General features: G+C 46.2%; 1 protein-coding gene across 2 annotated transcripts; it reads left to right on the forward strand.

Annotated features, from left to right (window-relative positions):
• Positions 1 to 4,249: 4,249 nt before the first annotated feature.
• Positions 4,250 to 21,003, forward strand: LOC306914122 (carboxypeptidase Z-like). 2 transcript variants are annotated; one of them, XM_079491052.1, is made up of 11 exons: positions 4,250 to 4,398; positions 5,103 to 5,135; positions 6,487 to 6,864; positions 15,353 to 15,574; positions 16,673 to 16,902; positions 17,317 to 17,478; positions 17,666 to 17,824; positions 18,068 to 18,200; positions 19,274 to 19,413; positions 19,551 to 19,650; positions 20,341 to 21,003. In XM_079491052.1, the coding sequence occupies exons 1-11, from the start codon at positions 4,281 to 4,283 to the stop codon at positions 20,691 to 20,693; spliced, it is 2,028 nt and encodes a 675-aa protein (XP_079347178.1). In that variant the 5' UTR covers positions 4,250 to 4,280; the 3' UTR covers positions 20,694 to 21,003. The 2 variants fall into 2 exon arrangements, with proteins under 2 accessions (XP_079347178.1, XP_079347179.1); XM_079491053.1 differs by having other exon boundaries at positions 4,310 to 4,398; positions 5,103 to 5,139.
• The last annotated feature ends 1,347 nt before the right edge of the window (positions 21,004 to 22,350 follow it).

Raw genomic sequence — 22,350 nt, forward strand, 5'->3', positions numbered from 1 at the left:
TATTTTAGGGGGTCCCCAAATTATTTTCAAAAAAAAAAATAGCAGACCTACAAGCTCGTAGCGCGCCACTCGGTGGCGCGCTATGAGCTTGTAGATCTGCTATTTTTCAATAGCTAAATTGTAGCAGTCAATTTATATTGGGGGTCGGGAGGGGGCGGGGCGGGGGTCCCGAGACATTGCCAAAGCATTTCCGGGGGTCCCCGGCCAAAAACGTTGAGAACCCCTGGATTAGACAACAAATGCAATCCACCAGGCTCACGCATCGCTTTCCTTCTATCCACTAACCTATAATTAACCCTGAAAAATGAAATGGAAAAAGTGGAAATCCCTATTTTAGTATCACAGCTACTGGGTCCAATTAAAACAATGGATCAAAGACTCAATATGTGGTGTTGATTTACTACTTTGCTCTTTGGCATAGCTATAAACCAAACCAAACTGACTCATTAGTTGAATTAGCTGCAACTTTCATGTTTCATGCTTGTTGACCGCTTACACTTGTGCGGATGACTGACTAAGCAGTGCCTAGTATACAACCCTTTATTCGCTCACATTTTTTACTTAAGTAAAAGCATCAATACTGCAATAGAACTATACTTTGTTACAAGTAAAAGTCCGGAATTCAAAATGTACTTGATATGAGTAAAAGTACAAAAGTATGAGAATCAAAATTTACTTAAAGTTCCAAAAGTATTCATTAAGCAGAATGTCCCATTTAACGTTTTTAAATGTATACACATCTTTTGAAATTACAGATCTATAAGCTCACAATGCATCGCGAGTCGCGACGCATTGTGAGCTTGTAAATCGGCTATTTTCAAATGGCCGAAATGTATATAGGGCTGAAGTGGTTAGTATGTTTTGTAATAATAATCCAAATCTACAAAGTAACTAGTAACTAAAGTGTTCAAAACAATGTAGTGGAGTAAAAGTACACATTTTTGACCTGAAATGTAGTGGAGTAGAAGTAAATGTATTGGAAATTGGGAAACAATCAAGTAAATGTACGTAGTTACTTTCCACCGCTGGTTATCGTATCGTTATCAAGGTATGAACATGCGCAATATCAGTATCGCAAAAGAGGCAACGGTATCGCGATATGGATAGAAGTAATCGTCCACTTCTAAAGCCAGCAACATCCCTCTGTTTTAGCCTGTGCCCTTCGGAAGATAAACCACCACTCTGTTTCTCTGTCATGCTCCTGTTGGTGTGTACGTGCGTGTTATTTTTGAGGGGTGCTAGCCCCTCCTACAGCTTTAATGTTTGTCATTCAACGATGCTTGTTTAAGAAAACGCCATAGACAATAAAGAGAAATTTAAAAAAAGTTTGTTTTAAGGACTAAAACAAACATTGGCACTCGTTGCTTAAACAAACATTATGTTGTAATTGATGTTGTGAGATGATAAGAGTGCCCCTCACTTCACACGGGTGTGATTTTTTGAATAATGTTTAGTTTTCAATGTTGTACCATTTAAAATATAGAATATGAAATTGTAACGGTAATATCGCATATCGTATCGATATCGCAATATTTGGCATAAATACAGAGATATGAATTTTTGTCCATATCGTGCAGCCCTACTCATGTTCAGGTGAGTTTGCTGTCCAGGTGATGTTGAACCGTTAAATCCAACGTATGTCTGCATGCTGATGATAAATAACATTATGGTGCGTTGATTCAAGCACACTCCTAAATAGGCTGCAGGAAAAGAAGATTGTTTCTATCAGGGAATTCTATCAGGGAATTAATTAAACAGGCAGCTTCTATACAGTTGAAAATGTAGGTTACCCATGGGTTTACAGAAGCAATATGCCTAAATTAAACATACAGTATAAGGATTGAATTTAGCGTACTGGGATGTTCCTTGGCTGAGGAGGGACTTTGCAGAATGCCTCAGTGCAATTGTTCTATTGTTGGGTTCTTGTGATGTTACAATTTGTCACATGGGGAATGCAACCATGTATTGCATGCATGTCCATTTGGAACCTGTGAACAATAGGGTGTTAGTTTCAGAGATCCTTTTCCTTCTGTGTTCAGAAGTTGAGTTGTTTGGAGACTTTGTATGAGGTTGCAAATAAAAGAGATTCCATGCCAGACGTTGCCATGCTTGATGAACCTGTAGTTCATAATTGTCAAAGTTGGATGCCATGCCATATGCACAAAAATATGTGCGTGACATTTCTTTTTTTAAACAATGTTTTATCACATAGGAAAACTATTGGTGGAGAGGTTTGTCTACTCTAACCCATGTTATGCTTAGATTGGATTGGACCATAGCAGTTTGGGGAGGGGCTTAGCTATAGGTCAATTACTGCTGATCTCCAACGTCTTGATCAGAGGCCGAGAAGGAGCTGGTCTGCCGCAGGTCAGGTCTGAAAGGTAAAGGTACTGGATTGTAGCCTACTTCCAAAGACTCTGGCTTCTCTTGTTTAAGCCTAGAAGTGCCAGCAAGAGCAGTCAACGGGCAGCGACCCCAGCTGGCTTATACGATGGCCGACGTCCAAGCTTCACTGCCAGGGAACAATAAAAGAGAATTCATCAATCCGGGAGATTACTGGCTGTCCGCGGGCCTTGTCACTCCGCTTCTCTGGCGATGTGCCATTGCTGCTTGCGGCACCAGAGGCCACCACACTGTCACCGGCAATGACTCCCCTATACAGGAGCTATACCAGGTTTACCTCAGTACAAAGGAGAGAGGCCCCCTCAACTTTAAAGAGCCTAAAGGATATTGGCCTGGTGGCTCCAGGGTATGACCTTGAGGTGATGATGCTGATTTATGCCTAAAAGAACATAGGCACAAGCACATTATAGTGACTAAAATCTAGGCCCTTCCTATGTGACTGAAACAGAACCCACTGGCTACCCGTAGCCTAATATGAGGGATGGCCAGAAGTGTACGCTGTTCCGGACTAGAGCACTGTTACCGCAGCAACTGAACTGATTGATTGATTGATTGATTGATTGATTGATTGATTGATTGATTGATTGATTGCATTTTTTATTTCACAATATGTAGAATGGGTCCATTTCAAACAAAAGCACAGCTCAATACAAAAACTGTTAATCTGAATACACCATGATTAAGAACTCACACTTGTGAGAACAGGTGAACAGGGTCCAGTATTTTCAATTCATCAGAACATTTAGAGACGTTTAGAGATGTTAGGGAATGTGTTGGGGCCTGTATGTAGGCCTATGTATATGAAATTAATGTTGTTGATTTATGTTAAACAACATTGTATTGTGTGTTCATTTGGGAAAAGAGCTACAGTAGGCCTATAGGCGCAATCTATAGGGTTATCATATGTCTTTGTCAATAGCCAGTATTGTTTTGTTTAAAAAAAGGGGGAAATCACCATCCACAAGCTCACATTGCATTGCACTGAGCTATTTGAATCTGCCTTCTGCCCTGGCCGGCTGGCCCCTGACTATTAGCCTACATCAAACAAATAAAAATAAAATAAAAGTATCAACAACAAAACTAATAAAAACTAAGATAAAGCATTTTCACCAAATTAAAAAAAACTAAACTAGCAAACCAGCTTCAGAAACAAACAAACAAACAATAAAAACTAAGTGAAAATGAAAACAAAGTAAAAACCAAATAGGAGTACAATCTAATGAAACATCAAAACTACCAAGAGTTGAGCTGGATGTTATTTGGTTGCAACTTGCTAAAACATTCCTATCACCAGTTGCCTTGCGTGACTGAGCCCACTGTTTATTGCATTAGTCTACAGTCAGCAGTATAGCCTGTGGCTCATTCCCGTTAATTGGATCTTCAGTGGAGTTGAACGGAGCACTATCATCAAATTAGGACTGAGAATATGTTGGCCGTTATGTTGGTACAAAAAAATGATTTGATTTGAATGATAGGCTTTGAATAGGCTACCTGCGCTGATTGTTAACGCTCCCAAACGTCAACGACATGATCGCATCATGCATGTAACGCTAGGCTCCACAATCCTCCAAACATGTTATACACAGTAAACGGTTGCTTGCTGAAAATGTTAACCAAACAATAAAGAGCGAGGGACCCTTTCATCTTGTGCGCCTATACATTTGTAATTGGGGCATGCGGTGGCGATCATAATAACCCACGTCGTTTGTTGTGTGCAGGTTTTCTACCTCAAACTTTTCCTATGTAATTTGATATGACCGTAATGCTTGTAATAAACTCGATTTTGGGGAAGTCCTTGCCATTTTCCGTAGGGTAGGCTTCACAGAAAATTGAATGCAACTGCGGAGTGGGGTACGTGCGCGTGTCACATCATCAAAATGGGATATAACAAGTCACGGAATTTCAAGGGGAACGAAATTGTGTGGCTCTTGATAGGAATTTCAACTCTTGTCTCGTGTGCTCCTCCACGATGTGAGCCAGGACAGGGATTTCAAGGTAAAGTTTCCCAAAATCCCAACACGTGATTGCTACTTCTTTTTTGACTTCTTATTTAGAGGGCCGGCATGATGAAATGAAATGATTACTATATTTACCCAGGGTATCTTGGCTAAGCTCAAGAACTTGTTTCCAGCCAGGCCCTGCTCATAGAACACATTTCATCGTAGTGGTTCAATGCCTTGTTCAAGGGCACTTCAGCGGTGGTAATTTTAACGTGTCGGACCGCTGATTCGAACTGGCGACCTTCCGGTATCAAGACCGATCCGCTATCCGTTCGGCCACCGCTGTTTGAGTTTGACATATTGGTAGCCCATTTTTGCATGTTATAAACATTGTCCTGATACATTGCATGGCTACTGAGCGAGTTAATGTAGCATATTGAATCTTCAAGTATACAACTTAAATTGTCTTAAATCTATTGATGGCTGTGGGCCGTGGCTACATAATTACATTATAGTGGCAATATAGTATAGTAGATAAAATAGTGGTTTGAGTTTATGAAAAGTATTTAGCAATAGTGCCTTGAAAATGCCAAACATCTTGGACTTTAATGAGATGTTATTGACAGACAGGGTGATGATGTTGGAGTTCATGTCAGGAGACGATTTATTGGCCACAATATACATTCACAGAGAGCATACTGCCATCTAGTGTCTGGTACCTACTGTAACACTACTAACATGCTGATCTGTGTCTCACAGGAAGATGCAGCAGGCCTCTGGTTGAGGAGAAACGTAGGTATTCTTCACCTTAAAGGAGTGGTATGTTGTATCATTTGTGGTATTATACAGTATGTATTAATTATGATCAAGCTTTTGACATGCTGCGGTTCTGAACTCTGGTCCCAGTGGGTAACTATTTGACAATTTGTGAATTGCACTCACCTGTAGCTCCGTTTGGAACCTCACTTTAGTCTACGGGTCTACGATTTTAGCTCAGAGAAGATTATCTCTGGTCCACAGCCTAATGCACTTTTCTAAATGCAACGGCATCAAAGTGCATTAGGCTATGGACCAGAGCTAAGAGAATAGGTTCTTCTTGCAAAACCCTTTTCGCAGTATTGTTTCCAAAAAAGTAAAGATATTTCTGGCTAGCTACAGATGATAAACTTAGGACAGGCACGTACATTCTTTAGACAGGGGTGAAACAACTACTTAAATCAGGCTTAAATTGCAGTCAGCCAGTCAATCCCCGTCCACATGCGCACTTTGCGCAGTAGGCCTACTGCTTCCGTAAGATTGCATTGGGAAAACATGGTACTGGCTGACTTCATAAGCTTTGTAAGTGGTTGTTTCACCTCTGTCTAAAATCTTTACGTGCCTGTCCTAAGTTTATCATCTGTAGCTTGCCTTCTATAGGCTACCTTTGCTTTTTGGAAACGATACTGTGAAAAGGGTTTCCCCCGACACAGAATCTCTTCTCAGTTCTAAATGGAGCTAACTCACCTGATGTCTCAGAGATAAAAATGTATCTCATCAAATTGGGACTATTTATGGACATCAAATTGGGACTATTTAATAGTCCCAATTTGATGTCCATAAATAGTCCCAATTTGATGTCCATAGCATAGGAACACTAGGTTTCATATGGTTACGGACAGCACTGTCACAATCCATTCCTGGATGGATCCATTGATTGCCCAATTCACTAAGTATATTGGCTTGGTCTGCTGCTTAGCCCGATGTATTTGATCAAATTAATCGAATAATGCCAGTGTTTCGCACAACAAAAAAAAGCCAACGATGAGGTTATGTCACAGCAGGCATCATCTTAATGGGATGTGGCCTAAAGGCTGAAAAACCATCAGGTGTATTTTTAGATGATCAATGGCAGTATGAAATATTCACATTCTAATTTCCAGAGATAATAGAAATGGTTTGATGATTGAAGACGTTACACTGAGGCAAAGTTACCTAACGCTTGAGAAACAAGAGTTAATCCTCACAAAATATAATTGGTGCGCTCTATATATACTTTTATTATATTGGTAAATGTTATATTCATATTGGATTGATTGCGGCTTTAGCAGCATTTTTTGCAAATCTGCTTCAATTGTGGCCTTTCTTTTCCCCCGTGCATTCTCAGCCAAATGCACAGAGATGACTCTGTCGTACTGTGACGACATGCCGTACACCCAAACTGTCTTCCCCAACCTGCTCGGCCACAGGACCCGGGAAGAGGCCGAGGCGGGCACCGAGTACCTCCTCCTGAGTGTGGTCCACTCGCTGCTCAACGGAGAGTGTACGCCGGACATCCGAATGCTGGGCTGCTCGGTGGTGGCCCCGCACTGCGCCGAGAAGGGCAAGACGCTGAAGCCCTGTCGCAGTGCCTGCGACGGCGTGCGTAAGCGCTGCGCCCACGCCTTCGAGGGAATAGACATGGCGTGGCCCTACTTTCTGGACTGCGATCGCTTCTTCGTCGGCGACGAGGAGGGATGCTACGACCCCTTGCAAGGCCTGAGAGGTAAAGGACTGTAGTAGGTAACACAGTGCTGAGAGACTCAGTGCTTCTCAGACTGCCCAGTTCAAAATGAGTCTCTGCACATGTAAACTCGTAGAGCACCTCAACACCCCCTTAAATCACTGGAATTCATTTTTTATTTGAAGATGATCTAGTGAGGATAGTTTGATTCTTTACACCATATTTTAAACAAGCACTACTAATACAGAAGAAAAGAGGTTCCAGTTAGGTTTATGGGTCTATATTGTCATCGTAATTCTGATTTATTCTCAGCTTTCTATACTATAGAAAGCTGAGAATAAATCAGGATTACGATGACAATATGTACCCATAAAGCTGGCACCTCTTTACTTCTTTATTAGTGTCATGTGTGTTCTGTGCTGCATGACAGCATCAACATGGAATGAATGTAGGAATATATGAGGGTATAACAATAAATCCACTGATGAAAGGAATCGCATGCACTCGATGTGTGACAGAGTGCTACAACAATTAGGGCTCTCTGAGCCTCTCTCTTGTGTATGAAATGGGGTTACGCCTCATGCAGAATTAGCTTCAGTAATAAAACAAACAGATGTCTGGCAAACACCATGGAGTGACATACGTATTTTGATTTGATTTTGATTCGACTCCCTTCCCCTCATGCACTGTGGTTACACCATGCAGTGACTATAATTATTCCCATACTGACATTCATTTCAACCTGATGATTTGTTCCTGTTTTGATTTGTTCTGATTCCCTCCCCTGGCTCATGCAGTGCTGTTTACGCTGTATAGAGCGCCGAAGTCCTGACGTCACTCGCTCATCCCCTGGTTCTGCCTGGTTCACGGAAGTAATTTCTCTATGGAGAATAACATGGGGTCTTAAAATCTTAAAATCGTTTCATATAAGCATTGTGGTCCAAAAATAAACAAGCTGTCTCGGCGTTATTGTCAGGGGGGTGTCTCTGTATCGTTTGCGACAGTCAGTCACTCATGATACAGTCTGTTTCTAGTGAAATGTAACTAATTCAGTAGCAGTAACAATAGCGTTTTCTCTCAGTCAGTTGATTCTTCCTATCCATATGAGTGAAACGGCCGGGATGACATGTTTATTTTTCAAACACAGTTATTATATGAGGCGATCTAAAATCCCCCTATGGGGATTACAATTCAAATAAAAAGTACATGAACCCGTGGATTTGGGCCCTCTACTGATATTGACGTCAGACTTTGGTGCTCTATTGATGTCTGAATTAAGGGGAAAGACACTTACCTGTTCACAGGTTCCATTATTGGAGCTCATAGCTGAAGTTCAGGAGCAGGACCACACCTCCAACGCAGCTACCTCCACCTCCTATCAAGCCACATCCAATCAGGCCACATCCATCCCTATAACTACTAGCCCATCTAACCATGGCTCTCCCCTGTTCTCATTTCGTCGCCACGTTCGGCACTAGAACACGCAACGGCAACATCAACTCAACAACAGAAATACGCGACAGTGCAGTGATATACACATTTACTCGGCCGGCGGCTCATTCATTCTGTCTCACCTTAAGCCGTCTCTCCTTCTACCCTGTCAGCTGTCACGGACACGGACGTTCCAAACATCGGCGCTTCAAACTGTCTGTACTCCTCGGATGGTTCGTATCGTCCCAAGGTTAATCTCTTCTCAACCTAACCGCTCTATCCACGTTCTAATTCGTTCAAGAGCCATCGATCGTCACCGTCCATGTCGTAGGTAGCTCGCTGCTATTTTCTCAGAGAGGAATAATTCAAGCCTCCCGCTGTTTAATCAACTCCGATCCCGTAATCATTTGTTCGTTGGTTCGATCGATTGATTGGCGGACAGCACGCAGCTGTCCCAATTCCCCGCGGATCGCGCACCAGCGAGAGAGACGTCAGCCGGCCATACCGAGCGAGCGAATTGTTATCACAATCATCTTTTAAGAGAAAGACGAGGGATTCGATTTCACTTAGAAGTTAAGTTCCACTTCAGTTGGCCGCTGTAGTCCAGCTCTCTTCCGGGCGCCGTTCCCATGCAAACTACAACTGCACGTCGTGACGGAAACGCCCCCGTTAAAGGGACAGTTCACCCAGCACAGGGAAAGCTTATAAAAGCAGCAGTCACTTCACACTCATTCGTTCAACAGGGATTCGTTCGGCCCGCGTTACGTGCTCGACTTGCACCTTAAATTAAAATAAACTAATAAATCAACAATAAAACAATAAAATAAATTAAATTAAATAAAAAACGAACAGCGTCATCGGCACCCGATCGCCAGCACCCCCTGCAGCTGTAGCAGTCGGGGTCCAGGTTTAACTCAAGTTTCTATTAAAGACCTGCCAGCCTCAGCAGAGACGGCCGGCACTGAGATGCCGGCGCCCCCTACTGTCGGCAGAGGCCGACTCCAACCAGCCTCAGCAGAGACGGCCGGCACCGAGATGCCGGCGCCCCCTACTGTCCACAGAGGCCGACATCAACCAGCCTCAGCAGAGACGGCCGGCACCGAGATGCCGGCGCCCCCTACTGCCCGCAGAGGCCGACATCAGCCAACCTCAGCAGGGACCGCCGGCACCTAGATGCCAGCGCCCCCTACCGTCCACAGAGGCCACATACGTCAGTCAGCCTCAGCAGGGACGGCCGGCACCGAGATGCCGGCGCCCCCTACTGTCCACAGAGGCCGACATCAACCAGCCTCAGCAGAGACGGCCGGCACCGAGATGCCGGCGCCCCCTACTGTCCACAGAGGCCGACATCAACCAGCCTCAGCAGAGACGGCCGGCACCGAGATGCCGGCGCCCCCTACTGTCCACAGAGGCCGACATCAACCAGCCTCAGCAGAGACGGCCGGCACCAAGATGCCGGCGCCCCCTACTGTCCGCAGAGGCCGACATCAGCCAACCTCAGCAGGGACCGCCGGCACCAAGATGCCAGCGCCCCCTACTGTCCGCAGAGGCCACATACGTCTGTCAGCCTCAGCAGGGACGGCCGGCTCCGAGATACCGGCGCCCCCTACTGCCCGCAGAGGCCGACATCAACCAGCCTCAGCAGGGACGGCCGGCACCGAGATGCCGGCGCCCCCTACTGTCCGCAGAGGCCGACATCAGCCAGCCTCAGCAGGGACAGCCGGCACCGAGATGCCGGCGCCCCCTACTGTCCGCAGAGACCGACATCAGCCAGCCTCAGCAGGGACCGCTGGCACCGAGATGCCGGCGACCCCTACTGTCCGCAGAGACCGACATCAGCCAGCCTCAGCAGGGACGGCCGGCACCGAGATGCCGGCGCCCCCTACCGTTCGCAGAAGGTGACATCAGCCAGCCTCAGCAGGGACAGCCGGCACCGACGGCCACAGACGTCAGTCAGCCCGAGACGTCAGCACCCCCCTGCCCTCATCCCAGCCTACACAAGCAGTTCGCTACAGTACGGGGAGTCAGGCACCGAGATGCCAGCACCCCCTGCCCTCATCTCAGTCCACTCAGGCAGTTCGCTACAGTACGGGGAGTCAGGCACCGAGATGCCAGCACCCCCTGCCCTCATCTCAGTCTACACAGGCAGTTCGCTACAGTACGGGGAGTCAGGCACCGAGATGCCAGCACCCCCTGCCCTCATCTCAGTCTACACAGCCCTCATCCCAGCCTACACAGGCAGTTCGCTACAGTACGGGGAGTCAGGCAACGAGATGCCAGCACCCCCCGCCCTCATCTCAGTCTACACAGGCAGTTCGCTACAGTACGGGGAGCCATGCACTGAGATGCCAACACCCTAGATGCTCATCTCAGTCTGCAGAAGCAGTCCACTACAGCACGGGGAGTCAGGCACCGAGATGCCACTACCCCCTGCTGTTCATCTCAGTCTACAGAAGCAGTCCACTACAGCACGGGAAGTCAGGCACCGAGATGCCACTACCCCCTGCTGTTCATCTCAGTCTACAGAAGCAGTCCACTACAGCACGGGAAGTCAGGCACAGAGATGCCACTACCCCCTGCTGTCCATCTCAGCCCTCGGCTCAGAGTTCCTCCTCCCCCGGCACAGCGTCGTCTCCCTCTGCCCAGCGCGCCTCCCTCTCGGGCCAGCGTCGCCCCCCTCGGCACAGCATGCCTCTCCTCCCGGCCAGCATCGTCTCCCTCTGCCCAGCGTGCCTCTCTCTCGGGCCAGCGTCGTCCCCCTCGGCACAGCGCGCCTCTCCCCCAGGCCAGTGTCGTCTACCTCCGCTCAGCGCGCCTCTCCCCCGGGCCAGCATCGTCTCCTCCGGGCCAGTGTCATCCCCCTCTGCTCAGCATGCCTCTCCCCCGGGCCAGCGTCGTCTGCCTCGGCACAGCGTGCCTCTCCTCCGGGCCAGTGTCGTCTACCTCTGCTCAGCACGCCTCTCCCCCGGGCCAGCGTCGTCTCCCCCGGCACAGCGTGCCTCTCCTCCGGGCCAGTGTCGTCTCCCCCTGCTCAGAGCGCCTCTTCCCCGAGCCAGCGTCGTCTCCATCGGCACAGCGTACCTCTCCCCCGGGCCCGCGTCACCTCCCTCCCTCAGCACAGCGTCGCCTCCTTCGGCACAGCGTGCCTCTCCCCTGGGCCAGCGTCGTCTCCCCCGGCACAGCGTGCCTCTCCTCCGGGCCAGCATCGTCTCCCTCGGCACGTGTGCCTCTCTCCTCCAGGCTAGCGTCGTCTCCCTCGGCACAGCGTGCCTCCCTCCTCCCGGTTCAGTGTCGTCTCCCTCCTCCGGGCCAGCGTCGTCCCCCTCGGCACAGCGTGCCTCTCCTCCGGGTCAGCGTCGTCTCCCTCAGCACAACACTCCTCTCCCAGGATCACCTGGACCCATCACCTCAGCTATCTCCTCAAGCAGGCCCCACCAGATGCTCATCGGGACCCGACGCCTACAGGCTACGCCCCAAGCATCTGACTCCAACGCTACCTGGACTCATCACCTCCAGGTTATCTCCCAAGCATCTGATGCCGCTCGCCCACCTGTAACCGTCACCTCCAGGTCGTCCCTCGAACAGCTTCGTCCCACGTTCACAGGATCCTTCACCATCTGGTATCCCTCAATCAGCCCACGCCGCGGTCCGATGCTCATCTGGACCTGTCTCCCCCGGGCGGACCTTAAAGCATCCGACGTAGCATTCCCACACCTATCCGGACCTCATGCTACAAGAAGGACACGCTAACTGGGCCCGTCACCCCCAACTCGAGTCATCCTCCAAGTCTCCTGCAGTCGCACGCTCCAGTGGGGGATTTGGCACCGGGATGCCAGTGCCCCCGCCGTCAACTTCAGCCACCAGCAGTCGTCGGCTCCAGCGAGGGAATCCGCCTCCGGGATGCCAGTGCACCAGTCGCCTCCCGACTGTCCACTACAGCAACTCAGTGCCTCTCTAACAACGACAACCTACTCATCCTACTCTCGCTCAATCGTCGTCTTACCGTCGTTCTACTCTAAATCAGAAGGGCTCTCCGCTAGCAACCTCCAACGATCACAGCCGGTCTCCTCATCCGGGCGCCATAGCTCCATACTGCCCACGTCTAAAGGACGCAGCAGTCCGCTCCAGCCGACAGCTCATCACAGTCCAGTTCCAAGCTCCACTCCCAAAGGAGAAGCTCGACTGACCCTGATCTCCAACCCCCCCACCTACCCCAGCCGTGCCAAACGTCTTTCTCCCCGCGCCATCCTAATTTCGCCATCGTCATCACAAGGTTCCATTCTGGCCGTCTCCTCGCCCACTGGAACGGCATCTCCTTCCACCGAGATCACCTCACCCACCCGCAAGACATTAACTTGTCCACAGAAGCCGTCCTTTACGCCGATTTTGGGGGTTTCTACAGCGCCAGATGGCCTGCCGCCGGACGAACCCCGGAGCTCGCAGGAGCCACGAATGGTCTCTCCAATCAATCCCAATTTACTCGGACAACACAGCCGTTGTCAATATCGTCGTCACGGGCCGCTCCCACTCCGTTATCGTGCCATTCATGGGCCATCTCATCTGGCACCCAGGTTCCCATCAGTTCCTCCCCCACGTCGCTCATGTTTCGGTCATTCCATGCCTTCACCGACACGGAGTTCAGACGTCACGCCTCTCCACGCAGGCCTTGATCCAACTCCAGCTCCCCATATCTGGCGCCGACATTTCAACCTGCAAACCCTGCCTTCTCCGGTCCACTCCTCCCGGATCCACATCAACAGTCGGGAACCCTCAACCTCTTCACCTATCGGTCAGCACGACAGAACTTCGCCACTCCCATAACCAAACCAACCTATCGTCGGCACCATCCAACCTCATCTCCATCGACCTCCAGGAACCCGCACAAGTCCCTCGTCGCCCGCCCCTCGCCACAGACCTTCTGGTCACATGCATACGAACTCTCCACTCAGGATACCGCTCTCCCCTCGTCAGTCGAACCCCAGGTCGACTACATCAAACACTCAAAGACTATCCTAACCTCAAGCCAAGCTCACCTGTCCTCTTCTCAGGAAACCAGTCGATCCTGAACCCTTCAAATAGCTCTCGACCTACCTTCCATACCAGAAGTCCCAGAGTTACTCTCCTTCAGATCCCCTCTTCACTTCCGAGTCCGGCCGCGTTGCTTCCAGACGTGGTTCCCCCAACGACCCTGCAACGTACCTGCTCTCTCCGGTATCTCCCCCACACACTACTCGGTCCATTCTTCCAGGACCGGTGCAGCCACCTCCACATCTCGCAACGGCATCCCCGACCACCTGATCCAAATCACGGGCCGCTGGTCCTCCCAGGCATATCTCCGCCATATCAGATCAGATCTGCAAGATCCGAAGGCCGCCCCATCTCGTCTCCCTTAATGAAGCTTTTGGGGGTCTGACGTGCCTCGGGAGCATGCCGGATCCCCGAAGCTTCCCCACCCCGGCTAAATCCCCGACGCCGTCGATGGCTCGTCGATGGCCATCACCTCGTGGTGGCATTCACGACCATCCATTTTGTTTCAATAAAATGTTAAACGTTTTCATTGGCGGTGTGTTCCTTGATAGTGAATTGGAGCTCATAGCTGAAGTTCAGGAGCAGGACCACACCTCCAACGCAGCTACCTCCACCTCCTATCAAGCCACATCCAATCAGGCCACATCCATCCCTATAACTACTAGCCCATCTAACCATGGCTCTCCCCTGTTCTCATTTCTCGCACCCCTCCCACCCACCCCATTTCTCATCCTACTCCCCCTCTCTCTCTCCCCCCTACAGGTTCCTGACGGGGGTCTGACGTGCCTCGGGAGCATGCCGGATCCCCGAAGCTTCCCCACCCCGGCTAAATCCCCGACGCCGTCGATGGCTCGTCGATGGCCATCACCTCGTGGTGGCATTCACGACCATCCATTTTGTTTCAATAAAATGTTAAACGTTTTCATTGGCGGTGTGTTCCTTGATAGTGAATGCCAGTATAATGAGGGATTTGGAGAAAGATTATGTAACCACCATTACTTGTCTATTTTAGCTACAACACAGTCACACAGTCAGAGAATGTAATCCAGATATTCAGAATCAGATATTTTAGTCTGATATTTCAGTAATCAGAAATTGGCTCCACCAGCACCATGTATCCTAATATTGTATAGTAGTATTATTAGGGTTATGAATGGTGTTGGATTTTCTTTTTCAATGATAAAAAGCAACCTCACAATACAGTATGTCTTTAAAATGTGGGTTGGTTTGATCTGTAATGCCTTGTAAATAGTTTTAAAATTAGCATCAGACCCAGGGAGATCCATATCACAGATAAAATAAAAATACATCACAGTATAAAACACATACAGTACAGTAAAAGAAAGAAAAGAAATACAGGTTATGAGTAAGTTAGGATGTCTTTGATCCACAGCACATTGAAGAGTTGAATATTATGAACTGAGCACAGGCTTACATCAGTCATGAGTGCTTACAAAGACTTTCCATGCTTTCTCACATGACTTTCTGCTGTACATACCAGACTCTCAAATCAGGCATTTTATAGGCTGGCTGTCCTACTGGAATGGATACGGCATTCTGATTTTATTGATGTGTGGCTTCCAAAGGTGGCCTGATAATGTAAAAATCACACCCGTGTGAACTGAGTGGTGTAAGGTCTTATATAGACTGATCAGCTGTGGTCTGACGTAATGTCTGACGTAATGAAATCACACCCGTGTGAACTGGGTGACCATAGCAACCGTGCTCTTTTTTTGGTACGAACAGACAGACAAACAAACTAACAAAGCCAGTTGTAGGAGTGGTTCACACCACTCAAAAACACAAAAATGAAAAAGTGAGCTCTTATCATCATACAGTACATCATCATACATCATCATATTCCGGCCAATCACAATTTGTGTCCTCACCATCGTTTGTGTTTACGCAAACACTCAGAGCTGGCCATTCATTGTCAATGGCATTCAATGTTTGTGTTAACACAATGTTTGTGTTTGCACAAACCCTCAAAGCTGAACATAGCGCCCCTCAAAAATGAAGAAAGATAGTATCAAAATGATGAATAATGCGATTGAAATAATGTTTTTATCAGAGCAACAAGACGAACAAGACGCTCCAGAAAATATTCCACTTGAGGAGCCCGCCACCATGATCCAGTTCGTCTATCACACCAATTCTCAGATGATCAATATCTTAAAGAAAACTGCAGCTCAATGCTCGGACATCGCTGCCACCTACATCATCGGCCGCAGCTTTGAAGGCAGAGAGCTAATGGTGATCGAGTTCTCCAACAACCCTGGTGAACATACACTACGTGAGTATTGTGTGATACTGTAATGGTTTGACTTTCGATTTTACTGTTTGGGGTGCCAGTTACACTTTTTTTAAAGTCAACCTTATAAGGATCTTCATGAACAATATAGCAGTAACCATATGAACCTGTAAACCACATAATATAACCAGGGATTGGTTACCAACCAAAGCAAACCTCAAACTCAATTCACAGAAAAAAACTCAGTTTGATATTCGTTTCTTTATTTCTTGTATTCAACAGAGTAAAAAATAAAAGGGGGAGAGAGAGAGAGAGAGAGAGAGAGAGAGAGAGAGATTTAAATGTTTTGGAAAGTGAATAGGTCAAATTGCAGGCAAATGGGCATCACGTCTGTCACAGACATGCACAGAGCAAGTTCAGTCAGGAAACTCGGTGCAGTTGCCGGCAGACGTTCATTGGGCCGCCTCAGCATCACATTCTCATTCACATGATTCACTTCATCCAATCACACACTCATTCCATCTTCATATTTAAACTGGAAGTTTGCACTGCACACTGCTCATTCTGCTTGCTTGCTGTTGCATACTGAATAACTGATACTGCTGCGCTGCTGTCTGCTTAAACTTTTGCTGCTCACCCTCCTCCACCCCAGCTACCACCTGTCATTTTGGATCTGCTGTTTAGGTACGGGGGATTCGCAGTCCCTATGGTAGGGACTGATGCGCTTGATCAGAGTACCTAAAAAGCAGATCCAATTCATCGCCAAACCATAATAAATATAAATATAAATATATTCAATATATATTCCATCCATTCATGAGTTGTATTGTCCTGACTGAACTCTAATAATGTTGACAAAGTTGGTTTTCATAGAAATATGTTTTCTGTGGTTTCTTAAAAGATAAATGGTTTCTGTTTAACCTCAAAGCACTAAGAAAAGTTTTCAACAGAAAATTACCTTTGATCATATAATATCTTTACATCTTGATAATGGATTTGTAGTATTTTAAATGATATGTGTTTGGGGTTGCTCGGTGCTGTTTGAAATACTTTGAGCTATGAGACAATCAAAGGGACTTCATGATTTAGACTAGAGAACAAAAATCTGTTGAATAGTTGACATGTCACCCTTATCTGTAGTTGAACCAGAGATTAAATACGTGGGCAACATGCATGGAAACGAGGCCATGGGCCGCCAGCTGCTGCTCTACTTGGCCCAGTACCTGTGTTCAGAGTATCTGTTGGGGAATCAACGCATTCAAACCCTCATCAACACCACCCGCATCCACATCCTCCCCTCCATGAACCCTGATGGCTATGAGCTGGCCTCAGGAGGGCTCCAGGACAACAGCTATGCTGAAGATGAGGAGGTCAGTGTCAATGTTTCCCTATTCTCACCAAATCTTCACAGGATGGGAACTGCAAGGTTCCTACTTCGAACCTGGGCTCCCCCAGAGTTAGTGTCGAAGTGTCCTTGAGCAAGACACTGAACCCCTAATTGCTCCCGATGTGTAGGTTGGTGCCTTGCATGGTTTCCTCTGTCATCGGTGTATGAATGTGTGTGTGAATGGGTGAATGTAATGCACAATCTATGTAAAGCGCCTTGGATAAAGGTGCTATATAAATGCACCATTTACCATTTTATGGCATGAACAGGGATGCTAGGTTCCATGTGGTTAAAGTTGGCATTATATTTCACTTGCATGTCCGCTATTCCAGCTTGCAAAACCACCCACATTAAGCAATAAGCATACGTCTTGTCATGCATGATTTATTTTCCTCAGGGTCCCCGATATGACGGTCAGGACATCGGTCGAAACAATGCAGAGAGCCTTGACTTGAACAAAAACTTTCCCGACTTGACATCGATTGCCTACCGCCGACGCAGACATAAGGGCCACATCACAGACCACATCCCAATCCCAGACTCTTACTGGTTTGGTAAGGTACAGTATGAATCCCTATCCGTATACTTTCTCTGTAAATACTAGCATTGTATATAGTATGTACTATAAATAACATGGGTTTTATAATAGAAACAGAAGATTAATGTTAAATAAGTGGGGATATCTTATTGTGAAGCGTATCCCTTTAGCCTGAATGAGGGGTAATTTAATCATTCTTGACATTCAGGTTGCACCAGAGACCTATGCTGTTATGAAATGGATCCGCTCCATACCGTTTGTGCTCTCTGCCAACTTCCACGGTGGAGACCTTGTGGTATCCTACCCGTATGATCTCTCCAAACACCCTCTAGAGCGTGAGATGCTTTCTTCAACTCCGGATGAACAGGTTCTGGACATTCATGAACACTTTTCTGTATAAGGAAAGGATACCATCTATTTCCATAATTTTGTCTTCTGTCACTGTATTTGTTTTTTGTGGGGATTGTAGGAAAACTATCTTTCAAGTTGAATAATAATGGCACTGGATTAAAACGGACACAAATAATGTGTTACCTTTGGTAATTTAACTTTTATGTATTAGATTGAATGCATTTTGAAGTTATATTAATCTGTGGATTTTCATGTGTAGATATTCAAGCTTCTTGCCAGAACATATGCAAATGCCCACACCACTATGGCAAATGACACTGCATGGTGTGGGTCATCTCGCAACAGCCAGGGAGGTATCGTCAATGGTGCACAGTTGTACAGCTTTGCTGGTGGTAAGCTGATGAACTGATGAGCTGATGAACAACATATTGTAATTGCAACAAGCGTTGCATAAATGGTAGTAGATCATTAACTGGCAGAATTATACCCATGGTGCATTGCATGAACCTACTGGAGCCGACCTATTTTCAGATTGAACAATCAAATGTTTGTTTTTTTGTAGAACACTTATCAAAACAAAACAAAGGCTTTCTTTCTTTCTTTCTTTCTTTTTTTTTTTTTTTTTTTACATAAAACTGAAGATAAAATGCAGAGTCAGGCTGTTTAAATAAGAGGTTTTTAAAAGAAGACGAGCCTGAAATCCTCTTGCAGGTGAAATGTATTGTCTTTTGGTACTACCGGTATGTTAGAGATGGTTAAGCTTAGATGGATAGGAATTATGTTGGAGATGGGAGGATCCACAATAAATTTGTAGAAATCTGAACTGAGTGGTGCAGGCTGCAGTTATAGTTACTGTATAGTGTTCAGTGCACTGTGAATTAAGGCTGCTCAACAGCGGTTAGGCACCACTCAAAATCACACCTGTGTGAACTGAGCAATGCAGGCTGCTCAACAACACCACTGGCTGGCTGACAGTGGTATTGCAGCTGTTCATACAGACAGACATACAGTGCATACTGTACATACATACTGTACATACACAGCCAGTCATTGGAGCGGTTACACACCACTCAAAAATATAAGTACGTGAAATTATAGCTTTTGCCACAGCAGGTTACTCTAACAGTACGTTTTAACAGCGGGCAACAGCCAGACGAACTTTCCGGAAGTGCATTATTTGTCTATGGGACCCGGCGACTACTGGCGATAGCAGGCGAACAGGCGATGGTCGAAAAGTGGGTGGAGGAACGTCGGAACAACTTTTCGGGCGATAACGGGCGATTGGCCGATGCTCACCCGCTGTTAAAACGCACTGTTGGACAACTTCTGACACTAAATGAGCCAATGGGTCCATGACTTGAAGTCAAGGGGAAATGTCTATATTACATTTTCTGAATTTGATTCATGTGTGGATTCATGTGTGTAAAATGTATATCATTTTTCCATGTTTTCTCTATTTGGTCAGGGATGCAAGACTTCAACTATCTCCACACCAACTGTTTTGAGGTCACTGTAGAGCTAGGCTGTGATAAATTCCCTGCTGAAGAGGAGTTGTATACCGGCTGGCATGAAAACAAGGAGGCGTTGCTTACATTCATGGAGTCAGTAAGAACAAGCCTCAAATATATCTCCTTTAGTCTGCATAGTTTTAAAGGGCATTAGACTATAAGTGGAATTATAAAAGTACTTGGTTACTGTATGTCTTCACCAAAGGTGTTAAAATATATGTTTTTGTTCCTTAGGTCCACCGAGGCATCAAAGGCCTGGTAAAAGATGATGATGGGAATGCTATCAAGGGAGCAAGGATATCGGTCCGAGGAATAAGGCACGATGTCACCACAGGTAATAATGATCAGCTGATAATTTGTGACTCTTTTTGATGGAAAGCCTGCCATCGCGGTAAGACTAACTGTTCAGGAGCGCTTGAAAATCTTTCTTTTTCCTTTTTTTTCTCGTCTAAATTGATCTGAAGCCTTATTAGTAATCATGTCATTTCAAGCTAGATTTCACTTAAATGTCAGAGCTTAACTCGGATGTAAACATGACATGAATGCATTAATGGAGTGAATATTTCTGAGCTAAATTGTCAAGTCTCTACATCTGTGCAAGACATCACTGTATAAGCCATATCTCAAAAACTAGTGGGTCAAACTGCACAACCAATATGTAAATTTGAAGCTATGATTTCCTGCTTTCATAGGACATGAAATGAAAGCACGAAAATGAATTGTAATTCAATGCCTTAGCAACAAAACAGTTTTAAGGACAGGTCACATCAATGCAACTCCTTGCAACTGCCATTGGTGATAATGGTTTCATGTAACTACTCGCAAGTTTCGCAACCATTTGGTTGCAATTATGGTAGAAGTTGCATGGCGAATCATTGGTGCGGTTTGGGCCTAACATTAATTTATATTTTGTTGTATGTGAGAGACAAAGTATAAATTGGGTGCAAAGCTAGGCATTAGTCACAAGACATCGGCCCCCTCCACCTCCTCTCCGCCCTTCCCTCCACTCCCCTCCCCTCCACAGCTGAAAACGGAGACTACTGGCGCCTGCTCACCCCGGGCATCCACATCTTGAGCGCAGCGGCCCCGGGCTACACCAGGTCCATGAAGAAAGTCCACCTGCCAGCACACATGCGCAAAGCAGGCAGAGTGGACTTTGTTTTGCACAAGGCTGAGGTGGAGCCTGACGTCGAGGACTACTCCATCCCCTCCATGGGCACCTATGAGCGCTTTGACCCGTACAACCAGTACGAGCGCTACACCTCCAGGGGTCCTGCAGAGCGGAGCACAGAAGAGCGGCAGGCCAAGCCGTGGTGGTGGAGCTATTTTGTTAGCTCGGGAGGAGCAACCCCCACCTGGCTGCTCAGAAACTATTAGAGCTTTGTGGGGTTTTCCCCCCTTTTTTGAAAGAGGTGATGGTGGTGGAAGAAGCATTCTTATAACACGTGTCTGGTATCATGGAGAAAGTGCCTATGCTGTGGCAGTGGACAGTAGAAAAGCGTAATGGCTGGCCATCAATTTAGCTTCAACAATGGGACCTATTTCATGGCACATATTTGACCTGTCATATACTGTAGATTAGTAAATGCATGCCTTTAATAATAACGGAAAGAGATCTGTGCAGATGGTGTGCCGCATAATAAAGTAACTTGTTCCTCTGTGTGTGTGTGTGTGTGTGTGTGTGTGTGTGTGTGTGTGTGTGTGTGTGTGTGTGTGTGTGTGTGTGTGTGTGTGTGTGTGTGTGTGTGTGTGTGTGTGTGTGTGTGTGTGTGTGTGTGTGTGGAACTGAAGCCTACCCAGTACCCACCTGTCGGTGTGCGTTACCCAAGTTCCCTTTCATGTATGTGTGTTCTGTTAAAAAAATCTGTTTTGTTTGGGATACCTCTAACCGGAATGGGAGTATGTGTTATATTTGTATCGAAAAAATAAACTAATAAATCATAAACAAAGATTAGTAATTGCAGAAAATTATGGGTGTGTTTAACAGATTTTTTTTTTTATTGGATGGAGCCCGCACACCACAGGTACAAGAAAGACGTTCTTTATTGATAATTCTGACTGTGTTTCTGTGTTTAACAGATGTTTTGCTATTATTCACAGCTGGCAACACATTACTGTGTATATGTGTTTTTCAACCCTTTTCATATCACGGTCCATTATTTATTCTGCATTTGAGCCACGGACCACCATTTGATGAGATTTAGCCTCTCAGACCCAAAACTAAAGAATATTTTGTTTGTCGTTCGATAAGATTTTTCCACAATTCCATGCTGTATTGACGTGTTACCATAGATAGCACACAGGCTTCTGTGTGCGGCCTAGATGGGTGTGTTCAAGGCGCTACGTGCAACACATTTTACTGTGAAATCAAGTTAAATTCTGTAACCTGTCCTGCATTACCCGGTGTCTGCAACACATCAAGCAACAAAATGTCCGCTATGAAAATTCATGATGTGTAGTCAGTTTGGTGCACAAATGAAAGCTAAAACAAATCTCTTTTGTTAGGCCATCCTAATATCTGTGATTTGTGAAACAGGTCTACCATTCTGAAATTTAATATAATATTTGGACTGCTGGACAGCTGACAGTAGGCTCTCTTTACTCTTAAAAAAATATATATATACATAAATATATATACACATAAATATAATATATATATATTATATATATATATATATATATATATATATATATATATATATATATCTCTCTATGTACGAAATGTCTATGTTCACAGGCTTCTGTGTGCGGCCTAGAGGGCATCTGAGCATGTGCAACACCATACCTCTTACACCATGTGTCCTTTGGGAAACCGGGCCAATCATTCTGAATGTTTTTTTAATCAATATTGCCAGTTTTGTCTGCAACTGACAACTCTGATCCATGCAGCTTTATAGAAAGCAAGAATGGTCCAAAAACCAAATACCACAATAATAAATAAATGAAATTGCCAATGAAATAAAAGATGTAGAGAGATGTAAACATCAGCCAGTTTGTATATGCGCCCAATAAATATGCTGTACTGGTCTGGTAG

Source organism: Electrona antarctica (assembly GCF_951216825.1).
Source record: "Electrona antarctica genome assembly, chromosome: 21".
In the NCBI taxonomy this organism is placed as follows: domain Eukaryota; kingdom Metazoa; phylum Chordata; class Actinopteri; order Myctophiformes; family Myctophidae; genus Electrona; species Electrona antarctica.

What these genes read in the sequence shown, in the direction of transcription:
- LOC306914122 (XM_079491052.1), top strand. Translation starts at nt 4,281, where the DNA reads ATGGGATATAACAAGTCACGGAATTTCAAGGGGAACGAAATTGTGTGG. An exon ending in GCCAGGACAGGGATTTCAAG is followed by an intron (nt 4,399 to 5,102) that starts GTAAAGTTTCCC and finishes TGTGTCTCACAG; the next exon opens with GAAGATGCAGCAGGCCTCTG. An exon ending in ACTCTTACTGGTTTGGTAAG is followed by an intron (nt 17,479 to 17,665) that starts GTACAGTATGAA and finishes CTTGACATTCAG; the next exon opens with GTTGCACCAGAGACCTATGC.